The 27580-nt window shown below is 44.4% G+C and overlaps 1 protein-coding gene across 1 annotated transcript in view; it reads right to left on the minus strand.

Annotated features, from left to right (window-relative positions):
- Positions 1 to 17111, minus strand: part of LOC138303647 (glutathione S-transferase kappa 1-like) — a 295766-nt gene extending 278655 nt beyond the window's left edge. Inside the window, exons 1-3 of the mRNA XM_069242948.1 lie at positions 16956 to 17111; positions 10146 to 10227; positions 9117 to 9245 (exon numbers count right to left, since the gene is read on the minus strand). Of these exons, the coding sequence (XP_069099049.1) occupies positions 9117 to 9245; positions 10146 to 10227; positions 16956 to 17030 (286 nt within the window). The 5' untranslated portion in view covers positions 17031 to 17111. The remainder of the gene's footprint in view (positions 1 to 9116; positions 9246 to 10145; positions 10228 to 16955) is intronic.
- Positions 17112 to 27580: the final 10469 nt, after the last annotated feature.

A 27580-nucleotide genomic window follows, 5' to 3' on the forward strand; every position in this document is an offset into this window, starting at 1 on the left:
AGAGGCTAGAGTCTCTGCTAAAACATTTTTCTAGAATGATAGGTGTGTGTTGTACGGTGTGGCGTTGGACTAACCTCCACACTGAGACCTCTCTCTTGGATGACAGAAGTGCAAAGTAGGGTGTGTAAAGGATTTGCCTCATAGGTAAGATCCCTTAGATGAGAGGTGGGTATAGTAGGGTGTGGGAAGGAACTGCCCCTCTGCTGAGACCTCTTTCTGGGATGATGAATGTATGTAAAAGAGTTTGGGAAAGAACATACCTACCTGTTCAGCCCACTCCCCAGGGTGACACATGCAAGTAGGGTGTGGTGAGGGACTGGCCTCTGTGCTGACAACTGTGATGATGGGTTTGTACTACATAGTAAGGTTTAGACAGGAACTGCCCTCTCTCTCCAAAGTACCAAGTGTATGTAATACAGTGTAAGAAGAGGCTGCCCTCTCCACTCAGACTTCTCCACAGGGAAATGTACGTGTAGAACATTGTGTCAAACAAACGCATCTCTGCTGACATCTCTCCCCATCCTTACATCCATAAGTAGTAGAGTATAGGAAGATACAGACCTGTTGTCTCACATGTCTCCTCAGGGAGATGTGTGTACATAGTGGGGTGTATAGAGGGAATGGTACCTCCTCTGAATCTTCTCCCCAGAATAACAGCCATGGACATTAGGGTGTGAGAAAGGACAATCTTTTCTACTTACACCTCTCCCAAGAACAGGTGTGTCTAGAAGAATGTACATAGGAACTGGGCTTTCAAGTGAAACCTGTCACTAGAGTGATGGCCATACATATTAGGCTATACTGAGTGATTGGTGTATGTGCTGAGGAGTCTCCCCAAGTCGACAAGTGCTAGTAGTAGGATCGGGGAAGGGAGTGGCCTCTCGACTGTAACCTCGCTCCAGGATAACAGGGCTGCATAAAACGGTGTAGGCAGATACTGTCCTGTCTACTGAGACCTCTCTCCACTGTAAAAGATGTGCATTGTAGGCTGTGGAAAGGGACAAGAGTCTCCCCTGAGACCCCTCTCTTGGATGACTTGTGTGTATAGCAGGGTGTGAGGAGAGACTGACCTCTCTCTGCCAGATGACAGATGTGCATAGTAAGGTATATGGAGAAACTGGCCCCTCCATTGAGACCTCTCTCTTGCATGAAGGTGTGCACAGCAGGGTGTGTGAAGAGACAGGCCTCACCGCTAAGACCCCTGTCTTGGTTGAAATGTGTGTATATTTTATGGTGTGTGGAGAAACTGACCTCTACACTAAGACCACTCTCTGGGATGACACGTGTGCATAGTAGGGTGTGTGGTGGGACTGGCCTCTTTACCTGAGACCTCGCTCTCAGATGACGCATATGCATAGCAGGGTGTGGGGAGGAACTGGCCTCTCCACTGAGACCTCTGTCTTGGATTGTGGGTGTACATACAAGGGTGTGTGGAGAAACTGGCATCTCCACTGAGAGCTCTTTTTCATATGATGGGTTTACATATTAGTGTGTGTAGGTGGGGACTGGTCTCTCTGCAGAAACCTCTCTCTTGGATGATGGGTGTGAATACTAGAGTGTGTGGGGAAACTGGCCTCTCCGCCGAGATCCCTCTATTGGATGACCGATGTGCATAGTAGGTTGTGTGGAGGAACTAGCCTCTCCACTTAGAACTATCTCCTGCATGACAGATGTCCATAGTAGGGTGTGGGCAGGGACTGGCTTCTCCACTTTGACATCTCTCTCACAAGACAGGTGTGTGATGTAGTGTGTGTGTAGGGAGCCTCGATGCTGAGATCTCTCCCTAAGGTGATAGGTATGCATAGTAGGGTGTAGGAAGGGACTAGTCTCTTGCCAAGGTGAATGGCATACATAGTAGGGTATGGGGAGAGAGTGCCCTCTCCATTCAGATCTCCTCCAAAATTGATGGGCGTGAATAGTAGACTGGTTAGCAAATATCATCTTCAGTAAAACCGCTTCCTACAGTGACAGGTGTGCTTAGTAGAGCGCATTCAGAGAGTACCTACTCCTTTTTTAATTTCACAATCCTGCGAGAGACCTGTAAGAACACAATTGTTTTTAAATCATTAAATTTGTTTCCATTACAGTATTCCCTACAGACCTCCTCTCCATAACTAGAGGGACAGAATGCCTTTGTCCTGCCCCCTTATATAGCTTTTTTACTTCATCCCCACAACATCAGTAATTTATCACAGTAAACAGGAAATGGTGGCCATTTAATTTCTAAATCAGATTGCTCACTCCCACAAGAGCAAGCAGATTCATGGAAAAAACTGACCTCTCAACCAATCACAGGACTCATGTTGTTTTAATTTGCACTCTCTTAGGCTCTCTTGTGACCCCAACCATTCAGATAGTTATGTTGTTTTAACCTGGATTTCTCAAAAACTACTGCACAAATGTACACCAAACCACAAAAACCACAATCTTTATACTAAGATGTAGGGGCATATTTAAGAGCCCCTAACCCCACCGGAGCGTCACTTTTTGTGACGCTCCAGTGGCACTATGCTCTGCGCCGTATTTACAAGGTGGCGTTAAGTCACTTTTTTAGCTTAATGTCACCTTGTAATACTGCCCCTTCACACGCAGCTCTTTGCGTGGAAGGGGCATGCAATGGGTGTTGCTGTGGGCGTGCTACAGCAACACCCATTGCATTTTGACGCAGCCTCAGATTTAAGAGTTTTCGTAAACCTGAGACAGTGACAAAATCTAACGCTACCCCAGGGGCGGTATTAGAGTGGCATAATGAGGAGAAATGCTTTCATTTCTCCTCGTTTTTTGCTGTTTCTATATGTGCTGCATTTGGCAGCTCACATCGAAAGAGAAAATTGCCATTTATGATGGTTTTGGCGTTAGAGTGGCATAATGAGTAGAAATGCTTTCATTTCTCCTCGTTTATTGCTGTTTCTATGTGTGCTGCATTTGGCAGCACACATCGAAAGAGCAAATTGCCATTTGGTGTTCCTTTCAGCATGAAAACAATCTCCCCCTCAACGCAACCATCCTTGCACTTTGGTGCAAGGACAGCTGAGTTGGCACACAGCAGCAAATTTTGCACAGGGGAAATACAGCGGTGCGCCGTATTCTAGTAGACACGTGCATCCCTACATTTTGCACTGTCATTTTCCATTAAATCTGGCCCCTAGTTTCTTGGCAAATTTGGTGTAATTTCATTCAGCAGTTTTTATTGTAGCCCATCTTAAAGAAGTGTACGGAAAATGCACTAGGATTTTACATTTTGGGACCACCCTTTTGCCTGCCACTTGACAGATCATTCCAAAACTCTCCAAGCACAAATTAGGCAAAAAGTAGCACCTTTTTGAAACGTTTTGTGGAGATTCGTCAAAACGTCAAAAGTTATTAGCAACACAAAAAACACTTTTCCTAAGGAACAGCTAACCTAAATATAACTACCCAGTAGCAACCACCAGTGGAGAAATATATATATAAATATATATATATATATATGTTTATTCACTGAAAAAAACAAAGGTTACAAGGACATTATAAAAAACATAGAAATTCACTTAAAAAACAAAGATTACAGGGACATTATAGGTAGGCCCACATTTTAACAGTACCAAACACTACAAATTCACCAGTTATAGTTAGAGTTTCCTCAAGTAACTGCAACTTGCGCTCTAAGGTAACTATAACTCATGCTCTCGCCCAGCACAGTTTTTTCAGCAAAAATTTTACGCAAATATTACATCGATATTATAAGTGATGTTAAGAAAGATGGCATGATTGCCATAATTTGTGGGTTAGTTAGCAGTACTGGGCGAGGGACCAAATGGACCCCCTTTCTTTTTTTGAAGATTTGCCCAGGGGGTGGTGGTCCCCAGAGCAACGGGGGAGGGTTGTATGGCCCCCTCACTAAGAATGCAGTGTTGCCACAGGCCCACCGCATTATATTACATAAACACCTGGGGAGGTGGTGGTCCCTGAGGCAGCGAGAGGAGACCGAGTTGGCCGAGATATCAAAACAAAGCCCCAGGGAGTTGGCAGTACCCAGGGCATCGGGAGGGGGCCAGGAGGCCTCCCGTTTCTTTTTTCTCAAAAAGTCCCTGGGAGTTGGCCCACCCAGGGCATTAGATCAACGAAGCGCGGCAGACCGTGCTTAATTTTTTTTATTTTATGAGTAGAGTCACGGATTCACCGTGACTCCACTCGTAAAATATTTTTAAAAATGCTTTTTAGCCTGGGAGGGGGTGGTGTGGGGGGTCCATTTGGGACCACACCACCAGAGCTAATGGGTCAGGGTGTTCGTGCCTTGGCCGCTTTTCTTTATTTTTTAGGTTTTTTTTGGGACTCTGCTTCAGCTGAGTTCCAAGATGGCAGACAAAACTTCAATGGCTTCTGTTGTTGAAGTGTTATCAGCCAATCAGATCTCTGCACGAGATTGGGAGGGGTCGCGAATCCCTCGCGTCACTACATATACAAGATTTGATTTTCATTATTTTCTCTGAAACTACTGAACGGAATTACACCAAAACAAAAAATCACTCTTTCTCGACCAGGACCTACCTTCCTGCCAAATTTGGTGTAGTTCCGTCCAGTTGTTTTTGCGCTATTGCTATTCAAAATCCCTATAGAAAAATGAATGGGGAAAATGTGTTTTGGGACACCCTTTTTTTCTCAGCGGCCATGGAGGGATCACCCCAAAACTTTCCAGGCAGCAGCTGACGGGACTGGCACATTTTCTTGAAAAGTTTTGTGAAGATTTGTCAAGCGGTGCCAAAGATATAGGTAAGTAAAAAAATGCATTATAGTTAGGTTCTGGATTTGCTTTCACAAAACCATAGAATTCAACAGTTATTGTATAATTCGCGCCACGGCCATGCACAGTTTTTTCTTCAATATTTTGACTTCTAATGTTTCATTGATATTTTTATTGCTGTTAGAAAAGTTGTCATGAGTGCTGTAATATCTGGGGGGATTAGCAGTGCATGAAACGGCGCGAGTTATAGTCACTTGAAATAACTCAAACTATAACAGCTGAATTTCTACGGTTTTGTGTGAGTAAACTCAGAACCTAACTATAATGTCTCTGTAACCTTCGGTTTTTAAGTGAATTTCTAAGGTTTTTATAATTATATTTCCTAACTATAACGTCCCTGTAACCTTTGTTTTTTTCAGTTAATATCTATGTCTTTTTTTAATGTAAGGTAATTTTAATTACTATACGTTAATCCAACCACCACCATGCACAGTCTTTGACTGTGTGTGGCCAGGCCCTGAAACCAAACCCTATAGCCACCCAATCGCTATAGAAATCCAAACCTGCCCTCGCATGGCCTTTGGCTTTGCGCAGCAGGCGGCCAACCCCTATAGCAAACCAACCCCATGCTGCGCACAGCCATGCACAGCTGGGGTTGGCCACAGGGCCTGCCGTGTCGACCAACCCTTTTAACAAACCAACCTGGCGCTGCGCATGGCCTTTGGCCGTGTGCAGCAGAAGTTGGCCACAGATCCCCGCCCGTGGCCAGGCCCTGCATCAAGCCCCTATAAACACCCAAACCCATGATATAAACAGCCTTTGGCGTGCGTAGCGGGTTTGGCTGCCAGGCCCGGCCTATGGCCAGGACCGGCAGCCAACCCTCTTGCATGCACCCAAACACAAGCTGCGCACGGCCTTCAGCCATGTGCAGCATGAGCTTGGATGCAGTGGGTGGGTTTGATTCTATTTTTTTTCTGGATCCACGTGTGTATTCAGAGAGCCATGGAACCAGAGGCAGATTGGGCAAAAAAAAATAAGTGCCAAATTGTTTCCCATAAGGGACCACTTTATGTGTCCTATAACTGTATCCTGGCCCCTTATGGGTTTTTTCTCTGATCATTTTCCACCCCTGAGCCGATGCGACAAAAAAACATGGCAGCCGCAACTTTTCTGTGAGGTTGTGGCCAACCAATCAGGGCCTTCCTTTTCCCCTGGATCCACGGATCCAAATCTGTGAATCTGCGGCCCTAGATATCTATATTTTTTAAACTCTAATATCTCAAAAACTAGTGAATGGAATTATACCAAATCACAAAAGCATGCATTCAGGAGCAAGATCTAGCTTTCTGCCAAATTTGGTGTAATTCCACTCAATGGTGCGGTCTGTAGTCCTGTTCAAAACTTTGAAAAATCTCATTGACCTAGAATGGGGAAAAAAATTTTTGGGACCCCCTTTTTCTTGTCCCCCACTTGACATATCACCCAGAAACCTTCTAGAGAGCAGCTAAACTGACCTAAGTATAATTTTTGAAAATGTCATGAAGATTTGTCAAGCGGTGCCAAAGTTATTGTCAAAACAAAAAATGCTCCATCTAGGGTAAACAAAAGTCCTAAGTATAACTAACTAGTGGCGACCACCACTAGGTAATATATATATATATATATATATATATATATATATATATATACACACACACACACATATAAATATATATACACACACACACACACACACACATATATATATATATATAAAAGCAGAGGTTACAGGGACGTTATAGTTAGGTTCTGAATTTATTTGCACAAAACCATAGAAATTCAGTAGTTATAGTCAGAGTTATTTCAAGTAACTATAACTTGCGCCCTAAGGTAACTATAACTCATGCCCCCGCCATGGACAGTTTTTTCTTCAATAATTTGACTGCTAATGTTTCATTTATTTTCTTATGACATTATAGAAGTTGTTGTGAGTGCTGTAATGTCTGAGGCACTTCATGGTGAGGCCTGCGACCAGTCCCTACGGCCAACCCCCTATAACCACCAAACCCTGCATTGCACATGGCTTTTGGCTGTGCGTGGTGGGGGTTGGCTGCAGGACCCAGCCTGTGGCTGTCAGCCCCCTATAACACCCAGGGAGTTTTTCTAGCACTGGAGATATTTTAGGACAAATTAAAAAGAAAAATGTGCTTATCAAGTAAAAGGAGTGCGGAATAAACCTTAAATATTTGAATTTGAAAAGTAATTAAAGCAGGAATCTGACTGCTGACCTAGACTGGAACCCTCAACCTTTAGGGTGAGGGCCTGAGACCTTAACCTCTGACCACAGGTGACTCTTTGCTGTGCAGTTTCCAGACACACATATGAAATTCAACCCAAAGATTTTGATGGCAAAGGCGTAAATGTTCCATCACTAGAAATGATTTACAGTCAAAACACTAATAAATAAACAGACACACTGCATCAGATACCAGGATTTGAACCTTCAGTCTAGTGAGTGACAGTCCTGGAGCTTTAACAGCAGGCCAGACCTCACTGCATTCTGCTGTGCTTCAAAATATAACATTCAAAACAAACATCTTGCTTGTGTGCCGCTTTGAAGTCATTCTATGGAGAGACTATTGTTATTGCAATGGTCTCTCTATACAATAACTTCAAGTGTCACACATGCAAGATGCTTGCTGTCAACAGAGAACCGCAGGGGGAGCCTGAAGGCTCCCCACATCCTGCAGGATCCGGCACTGCTCCTACTTGCAGAAAGCAGAGTTATGTTTGCTTTTGCTAGGTGGGAGCAAACAGCAACCTACCTAGGATGGGCAGTTCAGGAGGTAGCAGGAGCCAGCCTTGAGGGAGGGCAGTCCCCAGGGCCATCTTTGGCTTCACGTGGGGCCCCCTCCAGTGTTTACAATTTGCCCCAGGGAGGTGGTGGTACCCGGGGCTCCATGACGGACCCCCACCTTATTTTATTTAGTAGCCCCGGGAGGTGGGGGGCAACGGGGAAAAGGTGGTCCGCAGGACAGGCTCTATTATAATTAATGTATTTTGCCCTGGGGAGGTGATGTTCCACCCACATACTATTATCTTTGAGCCCTAGGGAAATGGCAGTCCCCCGGGCATGGTTTTGTGTGTGTAAATTCAGAAACTAACTATAACGTCCATGTAACCTTTGTTTTTTTACGTGAATTTCTATGTTTATTTTGTTTTTTTCAGTGAATATATATGTATATAGTTTCAAGCATGGTATATATATCGATGCCATTAGACACTCCTCCTTTGTTTGTCCAACCATACTTTGGCACTGTAAACTGGCAGCCAAAGGGTTTGTCCTGCAAGGAAGTTGGACATACTTGTCCAATAGACAAAAGGACAACGTGTTGTCATTACCACAAATAATGCAGGTACAATATAAGTATTCCACATCCCTGAATTTTCCCTACTTTTTCTCTCCTTTTATTGTTGTCCCCACCTTATGTTCCATGACTAAGCTTTTAAGCTTTTATCATGCAGTTGGCAGGATTTTTATGGGCCCCAACTGTGCTCTGTTTTCCTTAAATGTTATAGTTTACAAAATTATTCACATTATTTTATCTGAATTTCCCATATTCGATTCTGCCACTTATTTCATTCTGGCTGCCTTTCATTATCAGAGACGAGCATCCCTGCAAGCTATAGTTAAAAGTTTATCAATAAATTGACAGACCAATTGACAAAGAGGAAGACTTTGCAATGAAACACAACAATGGACAAAGAGATGCCACAATGGACTCAACAGGGGCATTTTGTAGCTATCAGTGATAAGTAGAGGTGGGCAGTGAACTCCACTCTGTTCACTGAGTTTGTCGAGTTTTTCCCACTCCGTGCTCTGCTTAGAGCATGGAGTTCCATAAAACTCTGCAGAGCGGAGTTTTTTTCCTCGCTAGTGCATAGCAATGTTAAGTTAGCGAGTGTGAGTGAAGAAAATCTTACTCCAGACCACCTACCAGTGAGATGTCTCAACGGGAGTTAGCGCAGATGGTTGCTTCTGCTTACGTTGAGAAGCCTTCCATTTGCGTTGAGGAAGCTGCAGCTAGAGTAGAAAATCCTATCGAGCGGTAGAAAAGAAGCAGTGCCTTCTTGCGCTGAACATGGTGCCGTTTGTGGGACAAACACCCGGTGCTAAAAATCAGCACACATGGCATGACCTAACGCACTCCGCTGCTTGTGGAACTCTGGTAGCGCAGTGGAGCGGAACTCTGTGAATTCCACCCAGGCCTAGTGCACAGCAGAAATCCAGGTGGTTCTTTGCAATTCCTCATGCAATGACGGAGAACTTATACAGAGGGCACCAAATGAATGCGAGAAAAAACAGTGTCAGGAGTAGCTCTAAATTAAATCCTGGGGCAGAGGTGTGGCTTACCTTTTTTGATGACAGCTTCAAACAAGTTTTTGGGTTCTTTTATTGGGACCTGGAAGTACTTAGCAAGTCGATGAAGATCGTTGAGCATGTAGATTACCTTCTTGGAGACCTGGTGGGGGGGCTGGTTTCCTGCTTGCAAAAACAAACATTAGGAAGTTAGAGGTTTGGGAGAGGAGAGATCCATCTCGTGAGGCTGAATAGCTGAGTGCCATGTTGCTAGGGAGGAAGTGGGCTAAAAATCAAGAATATTCAGGCAACTTACCTCACTCCATGTATCAGACAGTGATAGACTAGGGACCAGATTTACTATAAAGTGGTGTAGTCCAGCAAAGCAAGTCATTTTGCTGCGCTGCTCTGCCTTCCTTAGAATGGGTAGAAACGCACCATATTTAAAGAATATGGTGCATTCATCTCCTTTCCTCCAGTGCTGGTGCACAATGGGCAGCCTACCACTAATGCAGGTATCCTTCCACCATTGTGCAAGGGTGCCTGTGTTGCATGAAGGATTGTTTTTGTACAGGAAGGGGCACAAAAACAATCCCCTGAGGCTTTTAGGCTTTTTCCTCTCTCTAAGTGTGCTGCATAATGCATCACAGAGAGAAAGAGGGAAAACAAGGAGAAATAAAGATATTTCACATCGTTGCACCTCACCTGGAGAGGCGTAAGGTTTTGGCGCATCCTCAGGTTTGCCAGGGTTGGAAAATCTGGGGATGCGTCAAAATCCATGGGTGATGCACTGGAATACCCACCGCAATGCCCATGGAATGCCTCCCAGCGATTTGCGGTGACTTGCCTTACTCCATATCTATGAGGCCATGCAAAGTGGCTTTCTGTGGCCTCTACTGCGTATGCAAACTTCCACAGATGCTTTATGGGACTAATATGTTACTCAAATCAGGTAAAGATTAAAGTTCTGCAGGGCAATATTGCACCCCTATTTTAAGCAGTGTGCACAGTGACCCAGCATTCCTTTACTGGTCTCACTTCGTACACATGAACCCTGTACATGACCCAATCCATGGAACCCACCTGACTCCTTCATGATCCCAGCCAGGAAACTAGGCCGGAGGCGGACATTCATATTCCAGGCACTGCTGTACCGGCACATCACCTGCAAGAGAAAACAAGCACGGTTAAAGGAGATGCGCTCATCGTCAGACACTTATCTAGGATGGTGGCTTGGCATCCCTTAGCTGATCGTAATCCATCACTGGGTCAAGCCTTGGTCTGAACCCTTGAAGATATTATGTTGTGCTAACTGGCAAGAACCCGTTGAAGTGCCCATGAGACTTGGACCAGTGCAAGAACCTCTTAATGAGGTCCACAGCCCCCAAATGTTCACCTACCCCAAGGAGAGACCATTTCACCTGTACAAACCAAGACTGGCTGTCCTTGGAAAAGTAGTCCCACCACTGGGACCAAGGAGAGCCGTCTTTTTGCTAGACTGAATAGAGAACAGGCCTTCTAGGGCAGTGCAGTTTTTAGAGTCCTGTAGAGCAAAGCAGCACCGTAACGGACAGTGCAGTTTTCCCAGGCGGGAATGGCAGCCCTCACAAGATAGTACATCATTTAATCATACAAATACCACTGGGTTTACTAAAGACATAGAAGAAAGACTAAACTTCATCTATCTTTTATAGGTACTAGGGTACTGAGCTTTGTCTGTAGAAAGTAGTCTTATTCAGATTTCTAGCACAGCAGAACACCTAAAGATCACTCCCTTTAATTGTTTTCAACATTGCTTTTTCATTAAATTTACAACCAGGAGAGAAGGATTAGTTCAGAACCCACAACTCTCCAAGCAAAGACAACAGCAAAGACAACAGCTATGACAATCAGAAGCACTGAAGAGGCAAAAACTATTGAGGATTGACTGCAACATCAGAAGTATTGAAGACCCATGGCCTGCCTAGAGGTTCCCAGCGATGGACAAAATAATAATTAGTCAATCTCTATGCAGCAGCAGGAAATCAAGGATAATGACCAAAAAATTTTACAGAATGTGGGCACCTTATACTCGGTCTCACACAAGGTGGGTGGCAGGTGAAGGCTGAAGTAAAACAAAATACCAGAGAAGAAACAACATGTAAACATGAATGATATTAAATTTGTGAAGGAGCATATCTCACAACAGGCATTTTAAGCTCATACACATCTAAAATACTTTTTTAAAGGCCACCTGTGACGAAAGCTTGCATTTCCTTACAGTAACTGGAAGCAAAAATATCTAAGTTCAGAAAAAAACATAAGAAATGAACTAAAGGAGTTTCTGCCATTGCCTCTCTGGGCTTCCTAAAAGCACTAAATTTTTAGCTTTTGCCTGCATAGTGCTTGTGTTGCCCTTGTGAAATCTATTGTATTTAATATAAATCTTAAAAGGGGCTTACATCCCGCCCTCACTTTTCATTGGTTCATTGGTTCATGTGCTTGCCACTTTTACCTAATTTCTATGGGCTGTAGCATACTATTTCCTGTTGTTACTCTGTGTGTTTCTCTTATCAATCTTCCACTGGGTAAGTACTGTGTTCATCTGCTTTGTGGGTTTCCTTTAAGCTAATGGCAGTGCTGCCAGAGAGACATCCATCATTTTTTTCATTTTTTGAGGCTCATCCCAGTTTCAAGTCAACTGGCATGCTTGTTTTTTCAGGTCGCCTCTTGGCTTGAGAAATGGCATTGAGTGACTGTGGGTGCTTTTACCAGGTAAGCTTTGTTTCACTTCCCCTTGTTGTTGCTCACGAGGCTTGGAACACATCGTTCTCCAAACCTCGCTTTCAGTCCTGAGCCCCACCCCGGGTTTTGCTTGCAGCATGTTTCACTTCCCCTTGTTGTTGCTCATGAGGCTTGGAACGCATCGTTCTCCAAGTCTCGCTTTGAGCCCTGAGCCCTGTCTTGGGTTTTACATGCTATGCTGCCGCCATACAGACATGGCTTGAGGAATGGCATTGAGTGACTGTGGGCATTTTTACCAGGTAAGCTTTGTTTCATTTTGTTATCTCCCCCAATACCATCTGACTGCCTTATCCCATGCAGCCGTCCGCGCATAGTGAGGTAACCGTATCACAATGCATCACAACAGGCAGGCATTTTCATACTTAGGCCCAGATTTACAAGAATCTGGTGCACCAGTAGTGATGCGCCATATTTCTTGCACCTCCCCACTGCCACCTAACGACACCATGGATGTGCTGTATTTACAATACATCGCACCATGGCACACATTAGGCCAATAGCATCAAATTTTTTGATGCTATTGTGGTGCTTTGCTCAAATAACGTCAAAAATGTTGCCGCTAGCGGAAAAAAGTGCAAGGAGCCCCATTGATTTCAATGGGTGTGCCCTTTTGATGCTTTGAGCAGGCGCTAAAAATTACACCAAAAAATGGCACAATTAAATCTTGTAGATTTCATTGTGCCATTTTTGCGGACCTCCTAATGCCAGAATGCCCCCCTTTGCATACATTATGCCTAGCGCTGACATAATGTTATGCAAGGGCGTCGCAAAGTTGCGCAATGCATGCATTGCACCACTTTGTAAATATGGTGTGGCGATTTTTGCCTAGTTGAGTCACATTAGCAGAAAAAATTACGCTAATGTGGCGCAAGAAGGACCTTGTAAATCTGGCCCTAAATTGAATATTTTGTCACCAATTATGGCTATTTTCCTAAAACTGTAAAAACGAGGACATTTAATTAGCTTTGAATCCAGTCTGGAAACTAAGCCTTACACTTTGTCAAACACTGTTGAAAAACAAAAAGAACATATGCATCACGGCTGTGTTTTCCTCGGGCGAACAGAGAGCCAGCTGGTAGTTCACAATAGATTTTTGCTGGGTGACTATTGCTAGGGTTACACTGATTCTACCACTTTCATTTTTTAGGCATTCTCTACATAACCATATAATTATTGCTGCCATCCTTGGTATGCTGAGAGCATTATAGGTCCAAATGTAATAATTCCTGCCATAAGCTGTGCATCTTTGGCATAACAATAGCCATGCTTGACATTTTATTGTGCATTCTTGGCATTAAAAGATCCATTCCTGGCATAATAATGCAAATTTGTGACATACTGTGGATATTCTTGGTCTATTTATGGGCATTTCTAGGTGGAATTGCAGTGTACACTTCTGGCATAATGATAGCATAAATGTATCCACACATAGCATAATGGGAGCTGCCACTGCCAAAATGTTGGCCATTCCAGACACATTGTGGCCAGCACACTATATTGCCTTTCACAATAAACAAGTCATAACACTTTAATGGAGCTTCAGTAACTTATATTGCACAACTGCTCACCAACCTACAACTTACAAGAAAAAACAACTTATTTTTAATCACATAGGCGAAACCATATTAATTTACCAATGCGTGTTCAGGCTTTGATATAGTGTTGACCTAGCTCCAGAAGCCAGCATATTGTTTAGAGACAGCTTTCTTATTGTTGCAAACCTCAGGTGTGCATATCAAACAGTTGTGGTGTATGAGGAATGGTTGAGAGTGGAACACAGAAACGCAGAAATTATTACAAGTAGAAACATACATTTGAAAGAGCTCGCTGCAGAGGTTTTTTTTTTAATTATGTCAGGTATACATAAAAGGAGACAGAGTGATGAGCACACAGTCCCATAATTTCCTTTGTAAAGTGTCAAAGATGGCATTAGAAACCAGGGGGCAGATTTATGAGAAAGCAGCGCAGCAAGTCACCTTGCAGCTCTGCACTGCGTCACTGGGAAGTTCAGGAATTATGTATATTTAGGTAAATACAGTGGATTTCTGTCCTTTTCCCTGTGCTGGTGCACAATAGGCCGCCTAGCACCAATGCAGGCACCCTTGACCCATGGTGCAAGGGTGCCTGTGTTGCATGCAGGATTGCAGGATTGCTTTTGTGCAGGAAGGGGCACCTTCCTGAACAAAAACAATCCTGAGAGGCGTTTTCCTCTTTCTATGTGTGCTGCAAAATGCAGCACACATAGAAAGAGGAGAAATCGAGGAGAAATAAAGATTTTTCTCCTCATTGTGCCTCTCATGGGAAGGAGTAAGATTTTCACACATTCCCAGGTTTATATGTCCTGGTAAATCTGGTAGTGCGTCAAAATCCATGGGTGTCGTGTGAGAAAACCTACCGCAATGCCCGTGGAACGCCTACCCAGGGTAGAGTAGTGCAACACAGAGATTTGTGCTGTGTTGCGCTACTCCAGATTTATAAGGCCACTCAGGTCAACGCAAAGTGGCTTTGCCTCACTTCATAAATCAGATTTCAAGATTTTGTGGTGCAAGCACTATGCAATCCTCCCATAAATACGCCCCCAAGTCTCCAGGTGGGTAGGTAGAGCAACAACTCCGAAACCATAGACTCAGAAGGCAGGACTGAGTTGGGGAGGGAACAGCTGCAGAGCATCCTCCTCTCTATGTCGCCCTTTTATTTCTATCACCAGCACATGCGGAAGCACTCCCAGATACAGTGAGTGCTATAGAAGGCCTTGGGTGCAGCACGAAAGACAGCCCAGTGAGTCCAAACTTGTGCTGCTCAGTTGTGTAGTCCGCAGATCACATGTTCTTGTCTTGGTAGGGACGACTATGCCCATTATTTTTGACAACAGATAAAATGAGTAACATTCAGGGGCATATTTATGGGTCCCTAGTGCCACCTTGCGCAACATTAACGTCATTTTTTTTTCGTTAATGTGGCCCAACGAGGCCAAAATACCCACTCTGTAACCATTTGCTCTACATTATGCCTGCGCCAGGCATAATGTATGCAATGGGGGCATTCCCCCGTTAGGCGATCTGGAAAAATGGCGCAAGGAAATCTATGAGATTTTCTTGTGCCATTTGTTATGCCACTTTTAACGCCTGCTTAAGAGCAGGTGCTAAAAGGGGGTTCCATTCTTTAGAATGGGGCCCTATGTACTCTGCAGGAGTAGTGCCAATATTTTGGCGCTATTCCTCCAGAGTAGATCAATAGCGTCATAAATGACACTATTGCTCCCTACCCTGTGCCATGGTGCGCTGTAGTTTAAATACGGTGCACACATGGTGGCAGTAGGGGGGGCGCTAAGGGGCGTAGGGGAAGTGGCGCTGCACTCGGCGCAGCGCCACTTTCCATAAATCTGCCCCTCAATTTAGTGCCACATCCCAATGAGGTCAGGATAACTCAACAACTTGGTCATGGTAGTTTGACTGACATCTACAAATTTCACTTTTTATTCATTTGATGTCATGCCTGCGATTCACAAAACGTGGAATTAGAACTGTAAAAAGATTTACTCACAATTAATTTTTGAGTAAGTAAATCTTCTCCGAGGAGCAGTGAGTGGACATTCCCGGGTCTCCATGCCCTTAGGCGGGACTTTAAGAAAATAAAACGTGGTGCATGTGTGTGGGGTGCGTCCCTGAAAGGAATGCTGCCTAAATGATTAAGCGTGTGGTTTAACATTTACACTAAAATTCCCACAACTACGGCTGGCATACGTGACCATTGATCTGTGCGCTTTGCAGAGAGGCCAAGGATTGGTTGATCACGTAATCTGAACACCTTGTTGCCCCACTGACAGTCACTGAGAGGAACTCGCTCTGCCTTCAGCCACAACTTCATTGTGACCCAGCAAACACCGGGAAGCGACTCATTTCAAATTATGCCCCAGGCGAGAGGAACGCTGCCGGAACAAAAAAAATAAAACGTAACACAGGATCCTGGAAGAAGCAAACACTCACGCGGTCAATACAGAATTAGGTAAAACTCCTGAAATATAAACAGGAAAGACATGGGTTACCTGAGCGTTTTTTCACACATTGTGGAGAACTCTATCAGTGTTTTTTATGAAGGGTGAGAGATACTACAGTGCCCGAAAGAGACCCATTTCAATGCCCTTTTTAAATTACTACCGGGTCAGGGACGCGGCCATGCCCTTACGCTTTTAGGCACCTACAAATGTCGTATCTGAGGGGATTGCCATACAATTTCTAGGCCCATTTCCAGCTCAGGAAAATACTCGAGATGTGCTCCTGTCACAGGTGTGAGCAATGCCGAAGGAAGGTAGGAATAGGAGGGTGTTCCCCAACAATTGAGGGGCTACAGGGAAAGGGGATTTCCACGTATTTTCACCTGTGGTGGAAAATTGTAACAAAAACACCTGCATTCAGGCCAGACATTGTCCCATGCACAGATGTACAATATGTGAGTTAGATGTGAAATTGGCTGGCATGTACGACAATAAGGTATTCACAAGCTTTTCCTAGGGGTTCGCCTAGGAGCCTGTGATTGTCGCGCCATCCTGTGCTTAGGTTTGAAAACTTTTGTCAGTATAAAAAAAAAAGAAAATTGGTGACACTCCAAACCCAGGAAGAAATGACGGCTACATTTTCTGTTTTTTGTGGACTGGACCCTTAGTATTTAAATGGCAAAACTATCACGTTAATAGTGTGGGAAATTGGATAATCTCAAATTTATTTAAGTGTCCATCAACTACGCTTGTTTACATCGGAAGAACAAGTGGGTGCAGTGAAGAAATCTCAATTATTATATCGTATCACAACCTAGTGAGATTAAAGGCTTTCATGGCCGTGGCCAAGTACAGTTAATGTACAGAAAACATTTTTGGGAGAGAGAGTACAGTGTGTTTGCAAGACGAGAGACCCCACTGGCGTTAAAAGTACCGAAGGATGAAAAAAGTCCAAGGTGAGTGAGGATCCACAAAATACAGAAATACTTCCTGCAGCCCTCCAAGAGCTACAGTGAGACTAAACCTATTCCATATTTTATGATAATCTGTGCTCCTGGGCAGAGGAAAGCACCAGGTATTTGGCACCCACACCTGCATGGACACCCTCCCCTCACCTCGAACCCCAGCCAGGAGTAGGGGGACACCACATCGTAGAACAGCTCCAGCATTCGCTTGTTGCTCCCGGACATGGATTTTGGATCCGCAGGAGATCCCTGGACGCAGCTGCTTCTTGTTGTCGGTCGCCACTTCTGGTCCTTGGTGAAGCTGGAAGCTCCGAGGGGGCGGGTTCACGGGCTTGGGAGTGATGCTAGCGTGACTGACGTTCGCACAAGCAGCGGAGCGGCGATCTGACGGTATCTGCTGGCATCTAGTGGCCGATTGGGTCTTAGCAGCTTGGCGCTTGGCTTGCAGCAGAAAAGCTGCTCTTTTTAACACGATATAAGCAGGCGCGCAGCTTGAAGATATGGGTGTTGTTTGGAGGGTTACAGCCTCGTACTGCAGGAAGCTGGCTCTTTTTATAGTGGACCAAAAAGAGGTACACTGTGCAAAGAGTCCAAGCAAATCTCAGAGGAATTACAAAAGGCACAAACGACATCCCAAATCCTATCTTTCGAGGCAGTGTGGGAAAGCAGTTAAGTCCATCCAAGGATCCAAGCGTTTAAGGCACACATAAAGGGCGTAAGTGATGCACTCTCAATAAAGAAGTCTGACACCAATTTATAAAAATAACATACTTTTATAACATTTTCATACCAAGATCCACGGAATCAAGTGAGTGCTTTTCAATACAGGCACTTTTATCGTTTTCAAAAGTCAGCGGTGCATTTTTCTGTAGTTGCAATTTTACTCCATAAGAGAGAGAACGTACATGGCATAGAGGTACTTCCCAGCAACTTACAGGACCAATCTTATGGATTTAAGGTTAGTACAGGACAGGGACCTAGGCCACACCAACAGGTTACCTCGGACAGCACTGGGGCAGCCAGCTGCAGTGCTACAGTTCAGTGTTGGGTGCCCCATGTAAGTCATTGAGGATCAGTCAAGACACAAAGATGCTTCAGGGGTGGACAGAGTCTAGTCCGGGTGACCAACAAGAGGGTTTAGTTCTTGCGATGCTCTGGGACATTGGGACACCAGTGGTCCCCTTCTCCTCCATCCGGGGTGACCAGGTGCAGAGGTATCTTGGGCCAGCGGGTTTCCATCACAGGGGTTGGTCATGGTAGAGGGTGGCTCACAGAAACAGGCTGCTGGTATGATCTGGGCAACTAGTCCGGCCGAACCAAGTGGACTCAGATCTCATAAGCCTTGGGGATGTAGGAACACCAGTGGTAATTTTCTCCTTGGTCCGGGGCGTCTGGCTACAGAGGTGTAGTGGACCATCGGGCCTCCATCAGCAGAGGTGATCGAAGAGGGCTTGCAGACAGAGGCTAAAAGTGCCATCAGGAAGTCCACATTGGACGAGCTCCAGGTGTGCTTCCTCTCTGGAGGGCCTGGAAACCATATTGAGACATTGGCCCACTTCAGCTCAGGCTATGTGGCTGCATGCAGTGGTGATGCCTGGTGTTAGGTTTTGGCGGTCCTGGGTCCTCAGAGTTCTTTATTGGTTGCCTGCAGATGTAGGGAGTCCTTTTTGGTGATTTGCGAAGCACTGGCAGTTCTCCCGGTATCTTGGAGACTGCAGCGTCAGGACAGGTCAGTTGCTGCACAAGGGTGGGATAAGGCATGCAGGCTTAGTGTCAAGTCAGTCGTGGTCTTAGATTCGCTGGTTAGCAGGCTTTTTGTCCACTCTTTCTTTTGTGTCCAGCCAAGATCTGGTTTCCTGGTATCAGCAGGTCCCCTAAATACTCAATTTATGGGGCAATAAGGGGAATGAAGGGCCTAGCCAATAGGCTCCGATGGGCTCCTTACCCTTGGGGTCACTACACCCCCTAGATGACCACTTCCTTTTGGGAATGGGCATCACCCTGTCCCAGAATTCCTAATTTCACCACACACAAGATGGCAGGAATTCCTAAGACTGAGTTCACTTCAGGCTGGTCACCCTAGGGGTATGTCCAGCCTGCAAAGGCAACACACATTCCTGCATAGCAAATTTTCCTACCTGTCCTGGTGTCAATTGGGCCCTGGGGTAGGCGGTTGGCAAATCCCTCTGAAGAGAGCCAAATCTGCATACCAAAGGCACTGGGCTCATTTGAAGCTTCCTGCCTTGGAATATGGGAGGACTGTGTAACACCCCTGCCAGAGCAGGCTTTGTTTCTGACCACCAGAGAGCAAAGGCTCTTGGGGGTCAGAACCTCGTCTGTTAGTGGCAGGCCGCTAGAAATAGCTGGCTAGCTCACCAGCAGTTGGTAGGTTTTGAGGGGGTACCTCTAAGGTGCATGGCTCAATAGATACATCACTGGAATCAGTCAGGGTTTATTAATACACAATGTTTGATACCAAACATCCCTAGTTTCAGTGAAGCCATAATGTAGCCTGGGAACTTGTATCAACCAGCGTCCATCACATGCGTTTAGATTGGCTACCCTGTTCACTTACTATGTCTGAGAATCAACAGACATACCAGGGGCATATTTTCTTATGCAGCTATGCCCCCACCTACAATATAATGCACACTGCCTTAGGGCTATAAGGTCTGCTGGAGGGAGGGGGGGAAAGGGGGGAGTGGGAGGGGGGGAGAGGGAGGGGGGGAGAGGGAGAGAGAGAGAGGGAGAGAGAGAGAGGGAGAGAGAGAGAGGGAGAGGGAGAGAGAGAGATTGATTTTGTTTTTGTTTGTTTGCTAGGATCAGTAAAACTGGAAATGCGCCAAAAGTGTAGACCTCCATAGGAAATGCGTAACAAGAAGAAATATCTTTATTGCTCCTTTTTTTCTCTTTCTGTGTGTGGTGCATTCTGCACCATAGTGCAAGGGTGCCAGCATTGGAGCTAAGCACCAAATTGTGCTCCAGCGCTGGCAGAAAGGACAGGAATGCACCGCATCTCATAAATATGGTGCCTTACTGCCCTTTCAAATTGCTGTAGGCAGCACAGCAAAATGACTTGTGGTGCTGCTCTGTGCCAATTTATAGTAAATAAGCCCCTAAACATTTTTAGGTCGCAGCTTACTAGACAGCACAGCTGTCTGGTTTGCTAAACACACCTTGGGAACTTTCAGCAAGTTGGCCTAGGAATGCATTCCGCTCATTCATTACCACTGGGTTTGTGGTTTCTAACCCACACTTTCTGGCTTTCCATTTGCTGGCTTGATTTGCTTTAAACTCTCCAAGTTCAGTTCATCCCTCCTGTTACCTAAAACATGTTTTCTGTATCCTTTCACAAACTTGCTTTCTGTTAAAAGGCCTTTAAATCTTGTACTTATATCATCACATTTGCTGTGCATTCAAAGACCGAGGTCAAATGTCAGACGCTTTCTTCCAAAGACGCTTATTTACTTTCCTTTCTCTGACTTCAAAGTGAGAGGAATTATGCGACAATCTCGCTGGATACTGAGGGGAGGAAATTGTTTTTTTCTAGCACACAACATCTGAATGAACTGTGTAAGTATATCAGAATTATGAAAGCACAAATGAAGCACATTTTTCTGTTATTTCTGAAGTGTTTTGGAAACTATGTGCCTGATTCACAAAGGTAAGCTTTGATGTTTGGTCATAAACATACTACTCATAAATGCTCTTTGTGAATTTCCACAGTCATAAATTTAGATGTTCGGTCTAAGTTTAGACCAAACATCTAAATTTACCTTTGTGAATTGAGCCCAGTGACTATAATATGATCAAAAACAAAATCAATAAAGTAGGTGACGCAATTTGCCAATTTTTCATCTGTGCAGTGTATACTTTTATTGGGAAAGCTGTATATCTGTACAAATGTTTTGGTCATGTCAACTGAAAATGTGTTTGTATAATGCAGTATGCTACCACACCAGGAATACTCCACTCTATGCCACTCCAATCTGCTCTGCACCACTCTTCATCACTGCGCTCTACTCTACACCACTCCACGCCATTGTACTCTGCACCACTCAACTCTACTCCAGAGCACTCTAATTCACTAAATGCTACGTCTCTCTACTTTGCCCGGTACCACTGTACACTATGCCAATAGAATCTTCGCCATTCTACTCTACACCACTCCACTCTTCACCACTGCACTCTGCACCACTCAAGTGTATGCCACACCTGTCTACTCTACACAACTTCACTCTATGCTTCTGTACTCTATGCCACTCTGCAACACTGCACTTTATATCAATGCACTCTATGCCAATACACTCTACGCCAATGCACTTTGCTCTGTAACACTCAACTCTATGCCCCCGCACGCTATGCCAGTCCCCTGAATGCCACTCTAATCTACTCTGCACTATTGCACTCTGTAACACTTTACCCCAATACACTCTATGGCACTCTTCACAACTGCACTCTACCCTGCACCACTTCACTCTGTGCCACTCTACTCTTAACCACTGCACTCTGTGTTAATGCACTTTACAGAACTGCACTCTGTCACAGCACTCTATGCAAATGCCCTCTCCTCTTCATAACTGTACTCTGTGCCACTGCTCTCTACACCAGTCTACTCCACTCTACACCACTGCACCCAGGTACTCAACTCCCCAACACTGCACTCTCTGCCACTGAACTCTATGCCACTCTACTCTGCATTAGTCCACTCTGTGCCACTGCACTCTTTGGCACTATCATTTATTCCGCACCACTCTATGCCATTGCACTATATGCCACTCAGTACTATTCTGCATGTCATGCCACTGCACTCTACGCTACTCTACTCTACACCACTGCCCTCTTCTTCAGTTAACTCAGTGCCACTCCATTCTGCACCACTCTATGCCACTGCACTCTGTGCCACTGCCTCTACATCACTCTACTCAGCGCCACTCTACGACACTCCACTCTGCACCACTCCACCCTGCGCCACTCCACTTTGCGCCACTGCACTCTACTATGTACCGCTCTAATCTAAACCACTGCATTCTAAGATGCTGCATTGTACGCGACTGAATTCAATGCTACTGCACTCTGTGCCAATGCACTCTACACCAGTCCACTCTACTCTATGCCATTCCAGTGTATGCCATGCTACACAACTCCACACTATGCCACTCCAATCCATGACACACTCTGCCACTCCTCTCTACAACACTCTATTCCACTCTTCACCACTTCACTCTACGCCACTCCACGCCACTCTTGATACCAGTAATGTTTAGCCATGCTGAACAGCAGCCACGCGGTGAACAACAGGGCTAAAACACATTGGCAAAGCCAATAGCTCTTGCATAGGCAAGACCTATTGGTTTTGCCAATGCTTGTTTCTCCTGTTGATACAACACAAACAGAAGACCAAGGGCCAGATGTATCAAAGAGTTTACCCATTCTGTCTCTATGGGAAAATATGTTCATAAATATGGCCCCAGGTCTTTAAGTGGGCCTGGGGCCTCCGGGTCCCAGACCCAGTAGTAATTAAAAAACGGACATGGGAACAGGTCCCAATCGGGGACTATATTCATGTCCGTAACTTTAGAGGCAAAACAATGATTTATTTTTGAACAATGAAAGTAAAAACATTACAGTAATTCAGGTCAGCCGTTTCTATTTATATTCTAGTTTTATTTAATCTTGCATTCCCTAAGAGTGTTAGTTATTACGAGGCTGTTGTGTTTCACTCAAAATGTTTTTTAGGTTTAAACTACACGCCTAATTACACATTGTCCACGTCCCTTTTAGAGACCCCCCCCACATTTTCATTCTACTTAAAGCCCTGGAGAAGACTATGCCAACTGCTGGATACTGTGCCAGCTACATTACAGCTCCATGCTTTGCCCTTGCCAGGCAGCACGCTAGAAAGAATAACCAGTGCCCTCTGGTATTGTGTTTCTGATTTATTTGGTGTCACAGCCAAAGATGCCGACTTTGGTGCTCGCAAACTAGGTTCAAATCTCGGTATTGGCTCAACATCCGGTTATTCTGCGAAAATGACTTAATCTCCCCATGACTACTAAAAAATGAAAATGAATGTGTCATAGTGTAATGTAACTGGTGCTCATCTAAAGCCCTGAAATACCTTTGAGTGGAGTTCGCTCTTTATGAAACTGCAAAAAAATATTTCGTCAGGCAGTCATTGATAAAAGCTTAGGAGATCGGCCGGACAGATTTCCCAATACCTACAAATTGTTGGATTACTGACCCTTCACAGTGACTCACCTCGTACGCCAGCCATAAACTGGGTAACGCCACACTGTAACATTGTTGGCCAAAGGGTGTTGCGGTAACCCAAGTCAAAAAGGAAGATCTTCCTGGAGTCATTCTGAAGTCATCTGATGACTTCAGCTGGGCTATTACTGTAATTATCTGCTGAAGTCATCCCAAGCCATCCTGAAGTATGTGTATAGGGCGAAATATTAAAAGAGTCATCACAACAACTACTCCAGGATGATGCTGTGATTACTCCCTTGGAAAACGTGTGATTATCTCTAACTACTACAGGATGACTGCATGACAACTAGGGGATGACAGCAGATTACTTCACGATGACTCCTTGACATCTCAGGGATGAAAGTAGATTACTTCACAATGACTCCATGACAACTAGGGGATGAGAGCAAATTACTTAATGATGACTCCATGATAACTAGGGGATGACAGCAGATTACTTCACAATGACTCCATAACAACTAGGGGATGGGAGCAGATTACTTAATGATGATCCCATGACAACTAGGGGTGACAGGAGCAGATTACTTCATGACTACTTCAGGATGTATTTGTATTACTACAGAATAAATTAATGAGTACTTCAGGGTGTGGTTTCATTGCTTCAAGGTGACTCCGTGAGGACTTCTGGATATGTTTTTTTCTACTCCTAACAGAATCCAAGATGATTGCTTTAATTAATTCTCAGTGTTAGGTTTCTCTCCAACTGAAGCGTACTGTTATGCATAAACATACAAGACCTGAATTAGTTCATGTCAGAAACCAACCTGACATACTGTTGCTGTAAAATTACAATTCCACCAAGTGTATGCAGATTTCAATGGGGAATAACATGCTTTTAAGTGTGGTTTGAAATGTCAGCCCCATTTCAAGTTGCATAGTTAGCAGCAGCTTTCAGTGGAGTAAAATAGAATCACTGCAATTCTAAATGAAGTCACATCACATTTGACTAAACTGAAATAATCATGTTAAATGAATGGATTTTCACATACTGCTTAACAACATGGTTTTTTGCACTTATAACATTTTTTTTACAGGGGCCAGATAGAACTAAATATCTTTAGCATACTTATCTCAATCTTAATAACCATCCCCTCTTTTTGTTCTTGTTGGCTGACTGTGACCAGTGATGGGTAAATGGTAATTACAGTGGGAGAACATTGAGAAACCATGGGTGAAAGGGTGTGGATAAGCATTGTTAGTGGATATCAAATTACTTCTGAATTCTGCCAGTAGTTAATACTCTCAGTCTGATTGGGGTAACAGATGATAGTTTTGTTGTGAATAGCTATGGATGAGGGGCTGGTCCACTGACTTACAGGTTTCTGGGGTTAAGTGAGTTTCTGGGGTGTAGTAAGATATGTGAAAAGCATTGTGTGTGTCTTTAAGTGGATAGTGTGAGTAGGGAAAAGAGAATGGTAGTGAAAATGAGGGATTTGAGTGGTCAAATTAGAAGAATGTGAATCACTGAAGAGTGGTCAGTGGGTATTTCATCAGTGTGTGCTAGAGACTGGTGTGAATTAATGGTGTTCAGAAGTTAAGAGATACTGAGTAACTGTGTGATGCGAGCATTGATGCACTGTTATGTTCACAGACTGAGCGACTGAGGAAAATGGAGGTGTAGCGAGTGGTTGTGGGTGTTTAGTGTGAATGGTGTGTTGTAGTAAATGGATGGAATGAATAAGTAGCATTGGTGGCTGTCTGTTGGTTTAGAGTGTCAGGGAGTGGTACTGTAAGTACTTCTTCACAAGTGGTGATAAGAGTGGCCTATCAGGTAGTGCTGTGAGTGGCACTGCATTAGAAAGAGTGAGTGGCAAGTATATCACAGAAGTGGCTGTAGGTGAATATGTATTGCATGTGAGTAATGGTTAAGTACTGTGGGTGATGAGTAAGCAGTGAGAGTGCTGTACAAGTACCTGACAGTGAGCTATGATGTGAAGCATTTTAAATGGCAGCATTTAAATGGTATAATTATTTATGTGATTTTTACTTAAAACTTGGTTTTAATTGCAAGAGGATGGGGTAAAGTGTGAATGATGATCTAGCCCGGGTTTAAGATAAAAAGATGTGCTCAAAGATGCTTAGTAAGTATGAATAGAGTTTATGAATGTTAATAAATTGGATTATTTGGGGTGGGTGACTACCCACCTCAAAGGACATTTACAGCCCTTGTCAGGCTAAACCCTTAAAGTCACTAAATTAACCAAAGCATCATCTCCTTGCAGGTATGACAGGGCAGACAAGCTTAACCATGCCCAATGTGTAAATTCTTTATGCAATCCCAAAACAGTAATAAAGCGGAAATGGAAAACAATAAAAAACACACACTGAATTATGAAAATAGAGTAAAATTTAATAAACAAAATGCAAAAATCCAATAAGGGAACCAGAGACATACATTTTTTTAAACTTATAAGTAGGAATAGCACAAGAAGAAGCACAAAGCGCACATGATAGTCAATGTCACAGTAGATCCCGACTTAAGTGCAATTTGAGGCTGGCCACAATGAAGCATTGGTTAGAACACCAACCAGGTTCGTCCTGGACAAAGATTTTACCTTCTGACTTACTCCTTTAATCTGAATCCACCACAGAAGTATGTCTAAAGATCCCCAGTACCTCATGGGAGGCACTTGGAGACTAACAGGGTACCAGGCAAAAGGCAACAGCAGGGTCCAGACCAGGTACAGTTGCCACTGGTCAGCTTGGCAGTTGCAGGAAAAAGTATCTTGTAGCTTGTTGTGTCCCTGTGGCTTGAACATGTCAGCCTTACAATCCTTGGAGTCAATTTCTTTGTCCTGGGTACAAGAGAGAGCAGGTCCACTTCTTCATTGCTTTTCACAGGGCACGGAAAGCAGTTTTAGTCCTCTTCTTATCTTCCTCAGGTCTGGGAGGGTTATGAAGAGGATGCCTAGAGATGCCACATTTATGCATGGCACTAATTTATTGGTGGGAATGACTCCCGAGCATGCCGTAGCCAATGGGATAAAAGTTTCCTGGGCCAGTCCTACCCACTTTTGGCATTTTCAAGATGTTGAAAGTCATAGGTGATGTAGTTGGTAGCATGCAAGCGAATAGGGTTATCTACAGAAATTATGCAGAGTGATATAAAAGATGGATATCCTATGGAAAGCCTCGAGAGACAATGAAGAGGGCTAAAAGTCAACTGTTAGGAAGCAGATGTAAATGATTTACAAGGAATGCAGCGTGGATCTACTGCACAGAAAGCAGAAGTGGTATGTGTAAAATCGATAAAGCAGATTGGAACTGCAAATGTACAGGGTGAAGTGAGGACATGGAACATGGGCAGTTGAGTCAAAGAGCTCTGCTTGGAAGGGGAGGCACAGATGTAGAGAATTGATAGAGAGGAAGGACAGATGGATGGTACAAGTGCAGGGTGGAAAGCATATATAGCTGGTGGAGTTCCAAAATGAAGGATGAAGAGCTGGTGTGGAGATAACAGCAAAGTACAGACGTTTTGTGGTGCCTGGTGTCAAAGTAGCTGTTATCAAGTAGATAGTCGGGATGGGGGTGATTCAGTACATATACATTATCATGGCAGAAATGGAAAGCAGATGTGAAGAGAAGAGATTAAACATGATAAGAGCGGAAGCGGGCTGTAAAGTGAGGATGCACATGGTGGAAAGAGGATGCAGAATCTGCACACAAAGAATGCTGAGGTGTGTGAAAAACTTACAGAAGGAAGGGTTTGGACTCTGGATTACAGAGTGGAGTGTGCATGTGCAGAGTGGAAGGATGAAGAAGGAAGTAATAGGTGGCCACTTGGAGAGCATGTTAGGGCTGGGGTTGAAAATGCACCTAGCAAGAGGTGATTATATTTGGAGGATGGAAAGAAAGGCTGGAGGGTAGGAGTGCAAGTACAGAGTGGCAAAGACAAGTGGAGGTTTGTAGCCATGGAGAATGATATGCAGAGTGAGGAGCACATGGAGTATGGATGTATAGTTTGGGGGGCAGATGTGAAGAATGGTTGTGTAGAGAGCATATCTAAAGGATAGAGGCAGCATGTCAAGGGTTCAGAGAAGATGTATAGGCTGGAGAGAAAATGTACAGGGTGAGGAATGTGTGTACAACCCATGCGAAGTGTTTACAAAAGATGTACTTAGTGAAATGAAAAAGTGTACTTAGTGGAGAGTAGATGCGTATGGTGGAGGGTAAACAGAGGATGGACAGCACATATATAGTATCAGTAGCACGTGTGGAGAGCAGATGTTCAGGTTGAAGAGCAGATTTGAGGGGGGAGGAGACAAGTCATGGAAAGTAAATGTTCTAAACAGAGGGCACATGTTGGAGGGTGAAGAGTGGATGCAGCAAGCAGATGAGTATGTGGAGAGCCAATGTAGACGAATATATTGAGAGTGACCAGAGGTGTACAAGACAACTGAAAATGAAAGCACGGAGAAAGGATGCATATCTCTAGAGAATAGAGCGTTGCAGGAAGTGGACATGGAAAGCAAATGTAGACAGTGAAAAGTGGAGTTGAGGCT

This window comes from Pleurodeles waltl, chromosome 7, assembly GCF_031143425.1.
Source record: "Pleurodeles waltl isolate 20211129_DDA chromosome 7, aPleWal1.hap1.20221129, whole genome shotgun sequence".
NCBI lineage: Eukaryota > Metazoa > Chordata > Amphibia > Caudata > Salamandridae > Pleurodeles > Pleurodeles waltl.